At 40.4% G+C, this 18,949-nt stretch overlaps 1 protein-coding gene across 4 annotated transcripts in view; it reads right to left on the reverse strand.

Annotated features, from left to right (window-relative positions):
- Positions 18,054-18,949, reverse strand: part of LOC109824977 — a 32,875-nt gene continuing 31,979 nt past the window's right edge. For all 4 annotated transcript variants that reach the window (XM_020391626.1, XM_020391627.1, XM_020391624.1 and 1 more), the window contains exons 18-19: positions 18,357-18,450; positions 18,054-18,274 (exon numbers count right to left, since the gene is read on the reverse strand). In XM_020391626.1, the coding sequence (XP_020247215.1) occupies positions 18,258-18,274; positions 18,357-18,450 (111 nt within the window). In that variant the 3' untranslated portion in view covers positions 18,054-18,257. The remainder of the gene's footprint in view (positions 18,275-18,356; positions 18,451-18,949) is intronic.

Consider the following 18,949-nt stretch of genomic DNA (forward strand, 5'->3'; position numbering starts at 1 on the left):
CTCGGTGAAAGACTAAACCGGCAACGCGTGTTACGCATTAATTTATCTTTACTTAGAATTCGGGATAAAATTCCCCATGCGTGTGAAATACGGATTTTGGAGTTGAAAGAGGGTGTCTTCTATTGGGGCAAAGACGAACCCGATGCTGGAGAGGAAGAATTTTATATTCTATCTCCAGGTCTTCTTTTGGGGTAAAGGCAAACCCGGAATGGGAGAGGAAGAATTTTATATTCTATCTCCCAAAGCTGATGAGAAAGAATTTTATATTCTCTCTCCAGTTATAAAGGAAACTCAAAGTAGGATCTCCACTTCAAGAATCTGGAAAGGTGAACCTAAAAGTGGGATCTTCACTCCAAGAATCGAAAAGATTCGGATAATCCTAATTGTTAGAATGTTTGATTACCGAACTAAAGGTGGGTTTCTCGTCTATCGAGAGTGAATTGTGGTTTTGACCCTAACTATAGGAAGGTTTGACCAAGCGAAAGGTTTGAGACGATCCTAACTATAGGAAGGTTTGATCGTTTAATTTGAAAGTGGATCTCTCGTTCATGGAATGGATCGAGAGGAGATTTTGATTATGGCCCTAACTGTAAGAAGGTTTGATCGGGATAAACAGTGGGAGTGGGAGTACAAATCACAGTGGGAGTGTTGACTCGTACTAATCACTCAGTATTGGTTCATAGTGTCAAGTGATAAGGACTTAACACGAAGGGATTTGACAATTGTCAAAGATTAGCAGATTAAAATTTTAAGCATTATATCTGGACTCTAACAATGGGAGTGTTGAGTGCACAGACATAGTAAGAGTTTAAGTGGATTAAACCAGGAAGAATTTTAGTGGACCCACCGTCAATTAATTTGATCAGTGAGAGATTTCATGGTGGAATATCATGAATCGTCAAACAACAGTGGTGGTTTTTTTGTGAGGGAAGATTGATCCAACGAAGTGATCAAATCTCGTCTCAGCAAAAGAGTGCTTGGAAGTTGGTGAAATTGATCCCGGTAATTGGATGCATTTCATTCTTGGAAGTGTTCAGAGTCCAAGTGGGAGCTTCTCCCCCTCCCCTTTTTTAGTGATCGGGTTATCCCTAAGAATATACCATATAACATTCTTTCGGGAACTTCCCGTTACATGAATCATCCACCCCCAGCTTTCTTTGCGAAACTGAGTCTATCAGTGTACTCAGTTATATGATCGGGTTATCCTTAAAAATATTACGTGTAATACTCTCCAGGAACTTCCCGTCAAAGGTAGAAAACCATTTAGACTCGTATACCTATTAGAGTATGCAGGAAGCAGTTTAACCTCATGCATCTGTTGGAGGACGCAGAGAAGCAGTTTAACCTCTTATACTCATCGGAGGACTGAGAAGTAGTTTATACTCGTATACTCTTTGAAGTATGGGAGTGTTCTCATTTGGCTTATTCCAGCGTTATGACGTCGGCTTCAACCAAGACTTGGATGCTATTTTTGAGAGCGAAGCAAGCCTTGGTGGGATGAAAGATCCTCCTATGGTACGCATAATATTTTGGATCCGAAGTATTATTAGCTTTCACCTGATTTGTGATAGGTGGCAGCTTGATCTTGTTGTTTTCAAGAAGGGACTCAAAAATGGTCGGAACGTCTTCGTCTTTGAAGGAGTACTCATTTTGGATTCTCGGATCCAAAGTCTTTGGCTATCTTTGGGGTTGCTGCTGTGACGTCTGATTAACATTAACAGGTGCTGCAGGTGTCTTCCCTTACCATGGGAGGTGAAGCTTAAATTCGTAGGGTTAGCTGTTGGTTGGCTTCTCTCGGCTTTCTTCCTTGTGAGGAAGCGTTCGGTCTGCTCTCCACACACTTTCAACTCTCTCCAAGTCTTGGACGGTGCTATTCCCATAACTTTCAATATATCAATGGACATGTTGTTATAACAGGTTTGGAGGATGAAGTCCTCTACGACTGGATCTTGGTAATTCATCGCCTTATTTCGAAAGCGCTTGACGAAGTCGTCGACCGTCTCTTCGTCTTCCTGTTTCTCCTCAAATAGTATCCTGATTCATACCTCGGTGTCATCATCAAAGAAATCACTGAGAAATGAGCTTTTCATGTCATCCAAGCTATTGACGCTTCTAGGCTTGAGACGGCGGTACCAATCGAAGGCAGCCCCATGAAGGGTGCCCACGAATGACCGAACCATCAAGGCTTCATTACCAAAAATCATGCCCAAGTGGGACTTAAAGTAGATCATATGTTGAGTGGGCGAGCCCTTCCCGTCAAACGGCGTGAAGTTGATCAGATTAAACTTCGTCAGGTACGGGATCGAATCCTACTCTCTCAGGTAAGGACACAGAATACCGGTCTTCTTCACCTCTTGAGCAGACATCAGAGTGTTGATTTTACACTCGAGGTCTTTTATCTTTTCATCCCCGTTTGTATCATGCTTTGGACGATTTCTGAGAGAAACAGCACGGCCACCCCCGACATTGTCATCTTCGGTGGGACCACCCCAAGTGTTGTTGTCTCCAGTAGGGCCACCCCTAACGTTTTGATCAATAGGAGGGTTATCAGCATTGAGGTGTTCATCCAAGTCTAAATCGCCACCTATCCGGTAGGTATTATTGTGATGACTAGATTTGCCAATCTGATTAGACAAAGCCCGAATCTATTGGTCATGTGTTTCCCTCATCTACTGCATAATCATTTCTATTTCAAATTTAAAATTCTCCCTCTGCTTGGCCAGAGCGTCTTCAAGGATTTTGGTCATTTGCTCGGTGTTGATCATAAATATCTCAGGGGATTGTCCTAGGCTGGATACTGTATTGTCAGAAGTGACTACAGAGTTAGTATCTGATGCTACATCCTCCGAGGATAGTCCTCTATTCATCCTCTAATAGTCCCTTTGTCTAATGGTTTCCGATCACAACGGGTTAGACGATGCGATATGAGGGGGTCAGAACTAGAAGGTCGAGTCGATTTTTCCTTATCAGCCACATTAATTGTGACTTCTGGAAGTTACTCACCTTGAACGGCCGATCGTTTATTACGTAAATGCTTTGGCTTGGACTTTGGCGCTTCAGAGGAAAACCTTTGGAATACCGATACTCTCTGTGGAGCAGTCTTGGGGTAGCTACACGCTAATAATACTATCCTGATTAGTTTGGCGTATGGACAATAAAAGTTCATCTCCCGGGTACCTCTCTTTCAAGATCTGTTCGTACCCCCAGCTTGATAGTACAACTCATCAGCATGATGACTGGAACAATCTATCACGTGTTGGCACGACTTCTAAGGTATAACGTTGTTGTCTGAAAAACACGTTTCCTTCTGAGGATTTGCTACCTTGTTGGCGTTCTCAAGAGTCACTCGTTTGGAACCACGCCTTCGAGAGCACGGGGTCTCAACGGGCTCCTAGATTTCGACATGCAGTCTGAGGCAATCTGTTATAGGAGTTTTTTCTTTATAAGAAGGATTCAAATTGTTGTGAGGGCGTGTACGACCCCCAACTCGATGAGTTGCTCGGGGTTCATTCACCGGGCCAAAGCGTTCTTTGATCGGAACTTTGCCTCGATCCTTGTGCAAAGGACCCAGGTGATCCATCATCCTCATCTTGAATCGGGACAAGTCCACACTACAGTGGGGCTCCACCAGAGGTACATGATTCATCAGGACAGGAACAGGGGTTGTCGGAGACTTAAAAAAGACTACGAGAGGTAAATCAGGCGCAAGGCAGACCGAGCTGGCTCGGATTTGGAGATTTGTTACTCTCAACTTAATGAATTTTGAGTAACTAACCCCCCGTCTAAGTGAGTTTGATTTCTCCTCTTAAACTTGGCCGGGGATTAGAAAAAAGGGTCTCATGATCTACTGATAGTATTTCTTGAGAAATTTCCTATTGATTGGCATCATGAGCCTATCACCTTTCTGATTAATGAGATGGTAAGCTCCATTCGAATAGACTGATGTTTGTAGTGAAAGTTGATTTCATTATCAAGGAAATCATTACAATCGTTTATCGACTTACAAGTTCAAATGAGTGAGCCTTTTTATAAGATTTCTCTCACACAAATAAACAAAAAGTATTACAACTCTCTCTTAAAACAAACACAGAGGACGTTTATCACGCGCTGCTTGCGTGGGATCTTTGCCTGTGCCGGGGACGTATTAGTCCGTGAACCACCGCGGATCAGATCTGGTTTGACAGAAGATTGATTAAAGCTCTTACTTTACAAAGAAAGTAATCACTAAAGTGATAATCTCGACCAAACAAGATTACGACTCTTCCCGAGATCAAAACAAAGTTTGATCCGGAGGAATGGGGGAATGAGGTTTCAGATCTCTCAAAATCCACTCTTTATGCATATAAAATCGCCAAGATCTAGCTATCCCTCTCTAAAATGCGTGGCTCTTGGCTCTGCAATTTGACAATACCTCGCCCTCTTTGATTATAACTCACCCCTCGTGAAAGAAGGCTCTAGGCTTATATTTATAGAGCTCCGGATGCAGGGTACTTGGATAAGAATGAGAGATTTGATCTTATCCTCAGTTGACAACAGCCTAACCATGTGTAGAGATGATATCAAGTCAGTTGGGAAACTCTGGAATGAATAAATCCCGTAAAAACCACTTAAAACCGTCAAAAACACGTTTAAGGCTCAGGACTGCGTGAGCCACCATTTGGTGGCTCGGCCTTGGCCGAGCCAGCAAATTGTCTTCCGATATTTTCAGGCGTTGTTCGGGTTGTTTTCGACGCTGTTTTGGACTTTGGTCTCCAGACTTGGCGTAGTTTTGATGGTTTCTTGATCACCTCTTCCTGCTTTAACTTTTGAGCTTCCTGCACAAGAATCCTTGCATGCGCAAGTAGTGCACGACGCTTCTGAACATGCTCCTCGAGGATTGAACGGGTCCTTTTGACTTGGATCCATTCATTCATTACTAGTTTTGAGGAGGGGTCGTTTGCTTGCTATGGAGGCGTTCGACGCTCCTTGAATTTTAGATCCGCTTCGTAACGGATCCCGTCTACAGGCTCCAAAGCCTTGGCGAATAGGCGTGCGAGGCGTTGGCGCTACCTTTGGTGAGCTCTCTTTGATAAAGTGAGCATGCCTCCAGTGACTATCTCCTTGATTGAGGAGGAGTCCAGATCTACAGATCTGGCCTCGTTAGAGGCCGGAGGGGCATTGTAAGGCGTGATTACAGCAGCAACGAGGGCGTTGATCTTTCGGCGGTTGCAAGGTGTGGAGGATCAGGAGGAGGAGGATGACAGACACTCCTCAAACTTGGCCTGATCGAACTCGTACTCGACCTCTACGTCAACCGGGATCTGGATCTGAGGTTAAGACACATCAGCCTTCACAGAAAGGCTGTTGGCTCCCACTTTGGTTGCCAGCTTGTTTGCGTCAAAAGTTGCTATTTTTATTATCATTAAACCTGTTACACCATTATCGATTACAAGTTCAAATTGAAAGAAAAATTGATTTTTTTATAAGATCTTCTTAAACAATGAAAAGGTAAAAATTATAACTTTATCAAACAATACGCAACAGTAGTTTATCTCCTGCTTGCGTGGGATCTTTCGTCTGTGCCAGGGACGCGTTAGTCATGGACCACAGCAGATCGGATCCGATTGACAAGAGTTAATTAATGCTCTTGTCTCCAAAGGAAACAATTGCAGAAGCGACAATCACGACCAAGAAAGATTGTGGCTCTTCTTAAGATCAAAACCAAGTTTGATCTGGAGGAAAAAAGGAAAAAGAGTCTCAGATCTTTCGAAGGCTTCCTCTTTTTGATGAAGTTCGCCAAGATCTACCAACTCTCCTCTGAAATCCGTGGTCTACTGTTCAAATTGACAGTACCTCGCCCTCTGATTTCAGATCCTCTCAAATGAAGACCCTGTGCTTCTATTTATAGGCTTTTGTCGTCATGTTTTCTGATAAGATCAAGTGTTTTGACATCATCTGCAGTTGATAACCGCCCAGGCGCACTTAAGGATAGCTTCAAAATAGTTAGGGAGGTCCTGAAATGAAAGAATTCTAACAAAACATCGAAATCCGCGTTTTGGGGAGTTTTTGGGAGTCAGCAGTACCCGTGGTGGTTCGAAACTCTGCGAGCGCCTCGCATGGGTGCGAGCCACCATTTGGTGGATCACACTCACGTGAGCCTCCTGGCCTGTTTCATTTATCTTTTTGACGTTCTGGCTATTTGTAGCTCCTTCAGTTCGCTTGTTTTGCATTTGTTTTGCCTTTACGCGCGTTTTGTCTCTTCGTTGACTCGTGCGCTTCCGGGTTTCACTTCATGTGTATCATTGGCTTGCGGGTGATTGTCGAACGTGAGGGCTATTTAAAGCTGACTGATGGGCGTGCGGGCTCATTGTCTTGTTCTTAATATTTTGCCACTTCGTTGTATCGAAGATTCGTTGTCATGTCATTTTGAACTGTATTCGGGACCTATAGGCAGTTTTTAACGCCTACATGCTCCGTTGAGCCATAATTATGGGGTTGTATCAGCCTTCTTCTGCGTAAGTTAACTATTTTCTGCTACTAAGCTTCTTTAACTCCTGTTTACTCCTGGCATAACATTATATTCTTGGCAATACAGCACAGCCTTTATGCAATCACTCCTGATTTCCCACATATCTATACTTCGTTTATACAAAAGCATGTTGCTGCGAGGAAGAATATACTCCTTATCCCGCTTGTGCGTCAGGACCATTGGCATATTGTTGAAGTCAGGTTGGATGAGTACGTTATCAAGCATTACAGCTAAGTTACCCACGTGCATATATTGAACCAGTGAATAAAGTAATTGGTTTCATGGATCATCTGAAGTCTGGTTTTGATCCCGATAATGTTTGGAGGAAGTTCAGATATGAAGTCGTCTCTTGCGAGCAATAGTCTGGAATGTTAGTATTTCACAAGTTTATCTTTTTCATTGCATCCAGCATCATATATCTAACAGAACATCATTTGTATCTCCGCGTTGCAGTTTTGATTGTGGGCTTTTCGTTCCCTTATACATGAAGGCTGTAATCAATGGGGCTGATACGATTCAGGTAACTAATCCAGGAGACAATTCTACCGTCATCCATGTCAGGCTTGCAGCTAAACTTCTTGTGGAAGGATGGGAATAGAGACATCAAGAGGAGATTGGAGCACAGGATGGGTGAAAGTGTTATCATTATGTAGTAATTGAACAAGCTAACTATGAGAACAAATGTAGTCTTGTATATTAATTGAACAGTTATGGATGGGTGAAAGTTTGAAACTTGTTGTTATGGTATTTCTGCATAGGTTAACATATGTTGCTGAAAGTTAACCAGATTCAACAAAAGTTAACCAATTTTAAAGAAAGTTAACCAGTTTCAGTCAAAGCTAACCAGTTTCATCGAAAGTTAACCAGTTTCAGCAAAAGTTAACATGTCTCTTTGAAAGTTAACCAATTTGAGTAAAATTTAACATGGTAACCTGAAAGTTAATCACTTTGGATTAGATCAAATAGCTCTGAAAGTTAACCACTTTCAGTAAAAGTTTACAAGTCGATGTTCAATAAACTTACAAAAAAAATGTTTGATTTCTATACCACAGTTTTCCATTATGAACTGCACATGTTTTAGTTCATTTTCAACTTACATATCATAATGTTTAAGAAAATTAGAACCACACAAAAACAATATAGAAAGAACGAACAAGTTTTCCATTTTTCAACTTCACGATTCGATTGCTTCAATGCTTTCTTCAACTGTTTTGTTTTGGCTGCTATCTCATCTTCAACATGTAATTCTTGGTGAATGGCCATGTTCTCCTTCATTGCATTAGTATTGTGAGCTCAAGTAAAAAATTTGCATTGCCTATTTAGGAACTTTGCACATCCCCAAAAGTATCCACCTTTGTTGTTCCTATTTTTGCACTGCCTGAGGGGGGTTGGAATTTTGCAGAAATAACATACCTCTTCTAGTGCTTGAGAGCCCTCCTCAGTCTTCTTCTCACAATCTCAAAATAAGATTTGAAGGGATTACTGGAACAAGAGATAAGGTTTTAGTTGAGCTTTGCATAACATTATATATTGCATATGGAACAAATAGCTAGTCGTTGGGAATATGTCTGTTGGAACAGTTAATCAGCTAGCCGTTGAACAGTCACCTAGATTTGAGAACGGTCACCAATTTAAACTCAAACTTTGGGGCTAGAAGGTAACCACTTTAGCTTTAAACTCAAACTTTGGGGCTAAAAGGTAACCACTTCAGCTAAAAGTAGTAGTACAGAGATAGTTATATGTTAACATGTTCAAGTACAAAATTCAAAACATCTTGCTGACTTGCAGCATACTACAATTGTCTCACAATATATAGTCTAAACTTGTATACAACTTATATTTCTCTAGCGTCATTCCTGTTGTAAGAAGCATAACAATCTAATCACCGATAGGCTCGTTGCAAGTTGATCGGTTGTGCCCCTCAGCTTTGCATCGACCACATTTGAAGGGACGTTTCAAGACTTCTCTATTGTTTATGCGTCTTGTTCTATTTCTTCCCCTCCTCTTCGTGGTAACTGGTGGCAAAATCTGGATTTCATCCCTGGGCACACTCTACTTCTCATAATCTGGTATAGGATATAATATTTCATCGTAGCTCTTCTTAAACGCTTCTACGGACATGAACCAGTCACAATATTGATATACATCTCTTTTCATATAAATAATAAGTGCACAAGCATGCACACAAGGAATACGAGTTACGTCCCAAGCACGGCAAGTGCATGTCCTCTTCTCCAACTGCACAAGCATGCACACAAGGAATACGAGTTACGTCCCAAGCACGGCAAGTGCATGTCCTCTTCTCCAAATCAACGTGAGTGGTTCTATGTGATACGAGTTACGTCCCAAGCACGGCAAGTGCATGTCCTCTTCTCCAAATCAACGTGAGTGGTTCTATGTGATCGCACTTCGAATATATCACCTCTAGATTGCTTAATCTATAAAGTAGATCCTTTTTCCATATGTTCTCTAACAATCTGCTCAGTTTTAGGACAAAGATAGTTTGTCCACTTATCAGCCATTATGCGTTTGTTGTTCATACGAGTCATAATTTGTTTGCGGATAAGCTCCACCATTTGTAGGATACGCAACAATCGAGCTTCACGTATCCAGCTGTTAAAGGATTCTGCAACATTAGAGGTTACATGACCATGTCTGCAAACATCAAAATAATAGAAAGTACGGTCAGCATCCAATATATAATAAGATTAACACGTAGCCACAAAACTTAACCTTTAGTAGGGAACGTTAACATAACTACATGAAAGTTAACATATGTTGGTAAACGCTAACATATATCAGTGATAGTTAACCTACAGAAGAGAAAATTCACATATAAGCCAGATAGTTAACATATATCAGCGATAGTTAACCTACAGAAGGGAAAATTCACTCATAATGATTGAGTGCAGTACCTAATACCAGGGAAGAATGCATTTGCCCAATGCTCTGGCGAGTAGTTAAATGCAATCTCATATGCAGCTGGAGACATCTCATATATATCCTTCATGTAGTCGTTCCATTCCGCAACAGTGTATTTATAGCAAGCTGATTGGAGCAAATTTTTCAAAACTTGTGTGTCCTTTGCCTTCATACCCAAAGCCTTTAGCTTTGATCTAAAATTTTCAACCAAGTGCAGAACACATCTTGAGTGAATTGCTTTAGAGAAATATTCTCACACCGTTTCTCGGATCCCCTTGTTGGCATCAGAAATAATAACTAATTGATGGGAAGGATAGTATGGGTCTGACCTTTCATACAGTATGGACCACAGTCCTTGAAGGAACCATCTCTAATTATCAATATTTTCCTGATCACATATGTAATACGCAAGTGGAAATATCCCTTGGTCTCCGTCATATGCTATGACGCTTAGGAGCATGCCTTTGTATCTGTCTTTCAAAAAAGTCTCATCCAAAAATAATAGGGGTCTACAACCATTTAAGAAACCAACGATGCAAACAGCATAACATATAAACAGCCTTCTGAACCTTCCTTCATTCTGGTCGATGCAAATGTAGCTTCCTGGATTCGTTTCCTTCACCTTTTGCTCATACCTGTACAACTATGTGACCACATTTCACATAAATATAATATATTGGAACATAACGGTAATATATATTAACATAAAAGCTCAAAATTTTTCATGAAACATAACAGTCCACGGTGACAGCTGAAATATATATTAATAAAAATTAACATGAAGCATCTAAGGGAAATATATTGCACGATAAATTAACTACTAACATTGTGGGTGGAGCGCATACGATCAAAATTTGTACATTTAAATAGATAACTGTAATTTACCATCTTAATTGATCGTAAGACTCATAACTAAAACCGTACATAGCCTCTTGCGCTCTTTCTTTGCCCCCATCATATCTTACTGTATTCAAGTCTCAATCCATATCGAGTGAGGAATTCCTTTTGCACGTATTTTGGGCGGATTTCAGGTCGAACCTTTAAGACATGTCACAATTGGACTACTATGAATCTGCGAGATGTCCGTGATTGCCCTGACAAGTTAGTATGTTGTCCGCAACTGTGTTCATTCCCAAACCTTTTCATTTCAATTCTTTTTTCATTTTTAACAGGAGATGCAAAGCATCCAAGGGCATCCATATGTCTCCTTATACCGACAAATAACTCGGATACATTTAGGTTCATTCTTTACAAATTCATAGTCAAACTTTTTCGCCATGGAATAGTATTGCAAAGCTAGTCTCAAATCATTTAAAGTTTCAAATTGTTGGCCGATTTCAGTTAATGTTGTGTGCCACTATTGAGGAATGCTGAAAGTGTTATTGAGAATATCATCAGCTCTCATTACAATCTCACCAGATGGGCAATCATTTTGGATTCTCTCTGAATTGGAAGCATTTCCTCGAAGAAGAGGATGACAATATTATTCATTCAAAGATGCATCACTGCTGCACAAATTAATCAACCAGTGAGATATCTTGTACACTATAGTATAATATTATCTTCTGATATTTTAAATTAACCATTTTTCGTATAAATTAAAAAAAAGCAGTGAAATTTAACAGACACAACGCATAGTTAACTCGTTACGACGAAAGTTAACATGATCACATGAAAGTTAACATATCTCGTCGAAACTTAACATGAAAGATGAAGAGTTAACGTATAACCATCAAAGATGACAACTATGTTTTTCAATTGCGCATCGAAACCTGAAATAACAATTTTTACATCACACAACCCCAATTTTTACTAGAGTTCATTGTTTACATATAAATCAGTAATAACTTTGTGCTTTCTTTAAGAAGTAGGACACTCCATGTTATCAAAAACTTGCATTTGAATCTCCATACAACAAGTGTAAATATTGTGATCCAACATGCACTTCATGATAGGAAGAATATAGCATTAACGCATAACGACACCGTGCACATCAAGTATTTGACGGCCATTGGGGGTTGTTGACAGTTATGAGGACAATTATGAGGTGAAATTGAAGGGATTTAAAGCGCATAAGGGGTTTTGGAAAGATGAAGGGAAAAAACACTTAAAATGTTTTTTGACTTTGCCTTAAAACCTGAAATTAATATGTTTACATCACACAAAGCTCAATGTTATAAAGAGTCATTAATTACTTACATTCCACTAATAACTTTGTTTTTTTTTAGAACTGAAACAGTCTATATTAACAGCGGTATTAGCAACAGCTTGCATGTGAATATCCGTACAACCAACATTTCGATTGTACTCCAACATGCACTTCAAGTCATCTTCATTATCAACTGAAAAACTCAGGTTGGGGTGCCTCTCAAATTTATATATCAAGGATAAAGCTTCTTCAGGTACTTTTAGTCTTTCAGCCACATCAAGTTTCAGTTCATAAAACCTTGTTGTCGAGCATAGCTTCAAGAATATGACATTCTCGCCTAAAGACACCATACAAATCAAGTCGTTGGCGGCCATTGAGGGTGGTTTAGAGTTATGAAGACAGATATGAGGAGTAATTGAGGGGATTTAAAGCGCATAAGGGTTGTTGAAAGTTAAAGAAAAAAACCCTAATTTCATAAATGAGAGAGAGATAAAATTAGCCAATTTATAACCCATGATGGTGAAGCGCATCAGTAATGGAGTGAATCCGCCTTTTTTCCCCCGCTTTTCGCCGTCTCTTCGCCTTAACTGCGATGGAAGAGATCGGTGATCATTTAATGCCTTTTAGCCAGTTTCCTGTGGGAGAGAAGAGGGCATTGACGAGAGTTTTGTCAAAATACACACATTGTATGTATAAAGGAGGGCTAAAGGGGCTGGGCCACACAACAAACACAATTTTAGGGCTAAAGCCCAAGGAGATTAATTGGTGAGGCTGGGCCACTTCAAGGTCTCCAATTTGGGGCCTAGACACAATTTTCTCAAAACTGAAACCTGACTTGACAAGCTCACCAGCTCTGTACACAAACCATCCCCTCTCAGTAAAAATTGGAATAACTAAATTATCACTGTTGAAAGTGTAGAGAATAGAGAAAACCCTAATAGTTTATTGAGAATAACAAGAGAGATATATATAGCCATACAAATAGGGTTAAGGTTAACGGGTAACAGCTCATTAACCCAATACCCAATATTTAACTTAACACTCCCCCTCAAGCTGGAGCATAGATGTCTACCATGCCCAGCTTGTCACATATAGTAGAGAACACCTTTGAAGAAGTAGCCTTGGTAAGAATATCAGCAAGTTGTTGTGAGGACGGAGTGAATATGAGAGATACTATCTTCTTTTCCCAAGCATCTCTGACAAAATTACAGTCAACTTCAATATGTTTTGTCCTCTAATGAAATACAGGATTTTGTGCAATATAAATGGCAGACTGGTTGTCATAATGCATTGGCATGGGTCCAGGCTGAACAAAACCAAGCTCTGTCATAAACTTTCTTAGCCACACCATCTCACAAGCAGTGTGAGCCATTGCTCTATATTCGGCTTCTGCACTAGATCGTGATACTACATCTTGTTTCTTGCTTCTCCAAGTCACAAGATTACTTCTAACAAAAGTACAAAATCCTGAGGTTGACTTCCGGTCTCCCATGTCTCCTGCGTAGCCAGCATCAGAGAAAGCCGAAATGTGAGTATGCTCATGCTTCTTATATAACAATCCTTTGCTAGGGCAACTCTTGACATATGCCAAAATCTTCAGAGCTGCTGTCCAATGAACCTCTCTAGGTTTGTGCATAAACCTGCTCAATACACCTACTGTAAAAGTAATATCAGGTCTGATAACTGTCTAATATATTAGTTTCCCAATTAGTCTCCTATATCGTCCAGCATCATCTAGGAGAGAGGTATCATCACGCCACAAATCAACATTTGCCTCCATTGGAGTGCTTGCAGGTTTGTATTCCAAGAGACCTGCTTCTTCTAGTAAATCTAGCACATACTTCCTTTGGGACAACAACAGGCCATGTTTTTTATATGCAACTTCAATCCCAAGAAAATACTTTGGCTTTCCCATGTCCTTAGTGACAAAATGACGGTTTAGATACTCCTTAGTCTCAGCTAAGGCAACAGAGTCACTCCCAGTCAGCAGAATATCATCAACATATACGGCTAAAATAACCAAACCAGTTGTTGTGCGTCGAAGAAAGACAGAGTGATCAGACTGACAACGTTGGAAACCAACATTAGAAATAACCTTGTTGAACTTATCAAACCAAGCTCGAGGACTTTGCTTTAACCCATAGATGGCCTTTCTCAGCCTGCAGATAATATTCTCCCACTGAGCAACATACCTAGGAGGTTGCTCCATATAAACCTCCTCGTCCAAATCACCATAAAGGAAAGCATTCTTCACATCTAGTTGGTGCATCGCCCAATCCATATTAACAGCCAGAGAGAAAAGAATTCTGATGGAATTGAGACGAGCAACGGGAGAAAAGGTTTCAAAATAGTCGACGCCATATGTCTGGGTATAGCCTTTCGCAACCAGGCGAGCTTTATAACGGTCAACAGACCCATTGGGGCGATATTTTAGGGTATACACCCATCTGCAACCAACCACAGTCGCTCTAGTAGGAAGAGAAACAAAGTCCCAAGTCCCTCTAGAAAGTAATGCATTCATTTCCTCATCCATGGCCTGCTTCCAAGCTGGTACCAACATAGCTTCCTCATATGACCTAGATATAGATACAGTGGACAAGGACAAGGCAAACTGACGAAAAGATGGGTTGAGACGGTCATAAGAGACAAAAAAGATATAGGATATTTCGGGAAAGAACGTTTACCTTTTCGAAGAGCAATAGGGATATCCAAGTCAGAAGGAATAGAGGTCTCAACATGAGATGGACCCTGGTGGACGGATGATAACACCTATATCCTTTTTGAGTACGAGAGTATCCAACAAAAACACATTTGATGGATCTAGATGACAACTTATCCAAACCAGCAGTTAAATCCTGAACAAAACACGTAGAACCAAAGACACGGGGAATCACAGAGAATTGTTTTTTATCGGGATAAAGACAATTGAATGGTATTAAACCATCAAGGACAGAGGAAGGCATGTGATTAATCAAATAATTTGCAGTGAGAACAGCATCAGACGACAAATACTTTGGAATATTCATATGTATCATCAGTGTTCTAGCAACATCTAGAATATGCCTATGCTTCCTTTCAGCAACTCCATTTTGTTGTGAAGTGTGAGAGCAAGAAGTCTGATGAATAATGCCATTAAGAGCACAAAATTTTGAAACATCACTTTTCATATATTCCAAAGCATTATCAGTACGAAGAATACGAACAGAAGTAGAGAACTGAGTTTTTATTTCATTATAAAAGAGTTCAATAACGTGCGAGACCTCTGACCTCTCTTTTAACAGATAAAGCCACGTCATGCGAGAGAAATCATCAATAAAGATAATAAAATATCGAAAACCTTGCACAGAGGGAACACGATAAGGACCCCAGACATCGGAATGAACCAACTCAAAAGCAAAACTACTACGTTTATCGACTCGACTCTGAAAAGTAGCACGATGGTGCTTACCCAGTTCACACGACTCACAACCTAAAGAGGAACAGAAACTACCGATCTAAGTTTTTGTAGTGAAGGATGACCCAGACGCCAGTGCCACAATAAAGTGGAGTCAGACTGTGATGCAACAAGGCCAGCTTCTGGCACACTGTCGTCCAAATAGTACATACCTCCTCTCTCATGCCCCGAACCAATCTTCATCCTAGTTACTAGGTCCTGAAAAACACAATAAGATGGAAAGAATGTGACTTTACAATTATTTTGTTTTGTAAACTTGCTAATGGATAATAGGCTAACAGGGAATTTGGGAACATATAACACATCAGTTAATTTTAAAGAGGAAGCAGCATGAACTACTCCATCACCACGAACCAGAGAAAGAGTACCATCAACAATGCGGATAGAAGGAAACTTATCAGAAAGATGTAAAGATACAAAGTGATCCTTTATACCTGTCATATGAGATGAGGCTCCAGAATCTAGTACCCAGGGTTTGTGAGAAGAAGCTATGTAAGCATCCATACCTGAAGAGGATGCATGAGTAGCAGAATGAATATTCTGAGAGAGTTCTAGCTGGCGCAACCTCTCATAATCTGCCTGAGAAATCTGAACAGTAGGAGCAGTAATAGCTGGACCACCAGAAGTAGTAGCAGAAATAGATGAGTTAGTCGACTCTGTATCAGCTACCTGGGCCCACTGAGGACGACCAAACTTCTCCCAGCACTTCTCAGAAATATGATTGGTTCTCCCACAATGATCACACTGTCGTGAGCCCTTATCAGATTCACCTTACCTCCCACCAAAGGAACCACGTCCTCCCCCTGAATCATGGCCACGACCACGACCACGACCGCGACCTTTGCCTCGATTAGAGAACATGGCAGACTGATCCATCGTAGGTGGAGATGGTGTAGTAGTATCAGAAGTAACACCAGTAGAGACCTGCATGACTCTGGAGAATGTAGCAGTCAGTGAGGGAATTGTATCTCCACCTAATATCTGTCCTCTCACCTGGGACTGTAAATTAGGGTTCAACCCAGAAAAAAATTTGGATACTGCCAGATCACGACGATACCCTAATAGCGTCGCTGCATCAGCTACTGCAGGCTGATGCATCTCTAGTTTGTCTATCAGTCCCTTCAATTCACCAAAGAATTCCGGAACTGACTTATCTCCTTGTTTGAGCGCAAACAGTCGTTCATAAATTTCAAATACACAAGAAACGTTCTTCTCGTTCCCGTACATAATCTTTAGGCTGTCCCACATATCCTTCGCAGTGGTTAAAAACATAACGCTGCTACTGATCTGTGCTTCCATACTGTTGAGAAGCCAAGTCATAACACAATAATCAGATGAGAGCCATGAATTGTAGGTGGGATCTGAGGTTGGTGGTGGAGATGCAAGAAGATGTGGTAGTTTGCTTTGAGCGCCAATGAAGATGCGGAAAGCTTATGCCCAGAGCAGATAGTTTGCACCATTCAATTTAATAGTAGTCCCCAAGACTACCTTGGGCGCAGAGGTCTCACCAGCAACAATAGAAGGAGTAGTAGAGGAGGAGATGTCCGACATCGAAGTAGTAGTCATTTTTATTTTTGAGCAACAATAGGAGACAAATAGTAGTCAAATAGGCAGATTAGTAGTAGAGATCCGTTTTCGAAACATAAACTAAGAGCAGATCAGGAGCAGGATTAGAGGCAGCGTGGTAGATAGTCATGCCCTCACGCTGCGTAGGCGAGATCACCTGAGGGAGAGAACCCTGGTTTTTGTTTGCACAAAGGCTCAATTTCTATATTCTTGTTTCTCGAAGGAAACAAGAATAAAAATGAAATATCTCAACAACGTGAGATAGACACTCTTCCTCTCATCAGTTCTACGACTGAAATGTCAAGGCTTCCTCTTATCAGTTCTATGACTGAAATGTTAAGGGATACAATCGTCCTCTCATCAGTTCGAAGACTGAGATGTCGAGGGAATAGGCAACACGGTGTAGGGGGGCACTGTAGCACGACACTATAGCGACGGCGATACTGTAGCAGCAACGGTACTGTAGCAACAGGCGGCGGTACTGTAGCAGCAGGCGGCGGCTAGGGATTTTTGAATGAAGATTTGTGACGGCTAGGGTTTCATGCTCTAATACCATGTAAAAAATAGAGAAAACCCTAATAGTTTATTGAGATTAACGGGTAACAGCCCATTAACGGGTAACAGCCCATTAAGATTAACAGGTAACAGCCCATTAACGGGTAACAGCCCATTAAGATTAACAAGAGAGATATATATAGCCATACAAATAGGGTTAAGATTAACGGGTAACAGCCCATTAACCCAATACCCAATATTTAACTTAACAGAAAGCATAGGTCTTCATTCATGTATCAGCTCAAAATGCTTGCAAAGAAGAAGTAGACCATTTCAGTAAACAGTAAATATGTCAATTCTAGACCTGCTTAAAAGCTGGGAAAGGACATTAATTTAAACACTTAAGCATCCGTCTCGCAGAAGGTGCCTAATAAACCACACTAAATTCAAGGAAGGCAATCAGGCTAACATTTCGAACTGCACAACAGAATACAGCTGCTCTTTCAATATTTGAACCCATACTCTTCTGATATAAAACATTAGCTGGTAACCAGAGTAGAACAGCAAGAAAATTAGTCATGTTCCACAGAGTAGGAACTAGTAATGTTTTGAAACTATTACCCACCCACGGCAACCAAGCACCCGCTGACCAAGATGGATTGAACTCATCCTGAAGCAAAATGAAAGGCAAAGCATGAGTAAGAGTTTAACATGAGATAAAATCCAGCATAACGAAAAAACTAAGATAAGAATTGAATGCACAAACAAACATGAGCTGATGTAATACACACCAGATTAAGCAGTGAATATACATCATGAAGAAAGCCTTGGGCTCACGGGAAGTTTTGAACCATACAGATAAATCCTGTAAAAAAAATACTAATCCACGGCCCCTAAACTATATTGTTAGCTAATACGAGAACAAAATAAGTCATATCAAGAACAGAAAGTAAGAGGAATAGAAAACCATGATGATGCCACGATGATAACTTAGTTAGAAAGCATATAACGTCTTACATCTGACAACGAGAGATCAAACTTCCAAATTTCATCCCCTAAAAGGCTATATCTGTATTTTATGTACAAAATTCTAAACTACTGAACCTTGTATTCTGTCACACAGGACATCACAAAGACTATGTGACATCAAGACTGAGCTCCAATCAACCACGAGTATTCCCTGTTTCAACACAAAATTAATTGCACAAATTATTAAATCTGTGACAATGCATACTTCCATAGAGACTAGAGAGAGGGCTTACCTCTTGAACCTTTATGCAGAGCTTTCGAACTTTTATCATGCGAAAAGATGGGTATCTTTGAAATGGTTAAAGAGCTTTCCAATCCTTCCAGTAGCTGCAAGCATCATCAAAAGTAAAACAATAAATTATCATAATAGAACAATTAGAGTAGTCATTCTACAACATATGAAATAAAAGAATGAGTAATTTTGCTACCTGAACTAAATCATTTGAAGTATCATGATCTTATATGACAGATCAAAGATAGCGAATAAAACTGGTCATGAATTAATGGTTTCTGATGACATGACATCAAGAAGATACACTACTGGAAGTTTTTCAAACAATTTTTAAATAATCAGAAGAAAAGAAACAAAATTTTCAGCCAGTACAACTGAATGCCAATGAATCAGAAGCAAGTTAATGGAAGATTACACTGGCTGATGTACGTTTTGAATGGATGAGATGAAGCCAGTGTTTGGTTGTTATAGTTGACTAACTAGAAGTAGGTTCGCTGAAGAGATGAATAAAAAGTAGGGCAAATTTCTTAACTTAGCAAGCAAATTCCCAAGGAAATGATACGATTATATAACATATGTGCAGATGGAGAAACA

Source organism: Asparagus officinalis, chromosome 10 (genome assembly GCF_001876935.1).
Source record: "Asparagus officinalis chromosome 10, Aspof.V1, whole genome shotgun sequence".
Lineage (NCBI taxonomy): Eukaryota > Viridiplantae > Streptophyta > Magnoliopsida > Asparagales > Asparagaceae > Asparagus > Asparagus officinalis.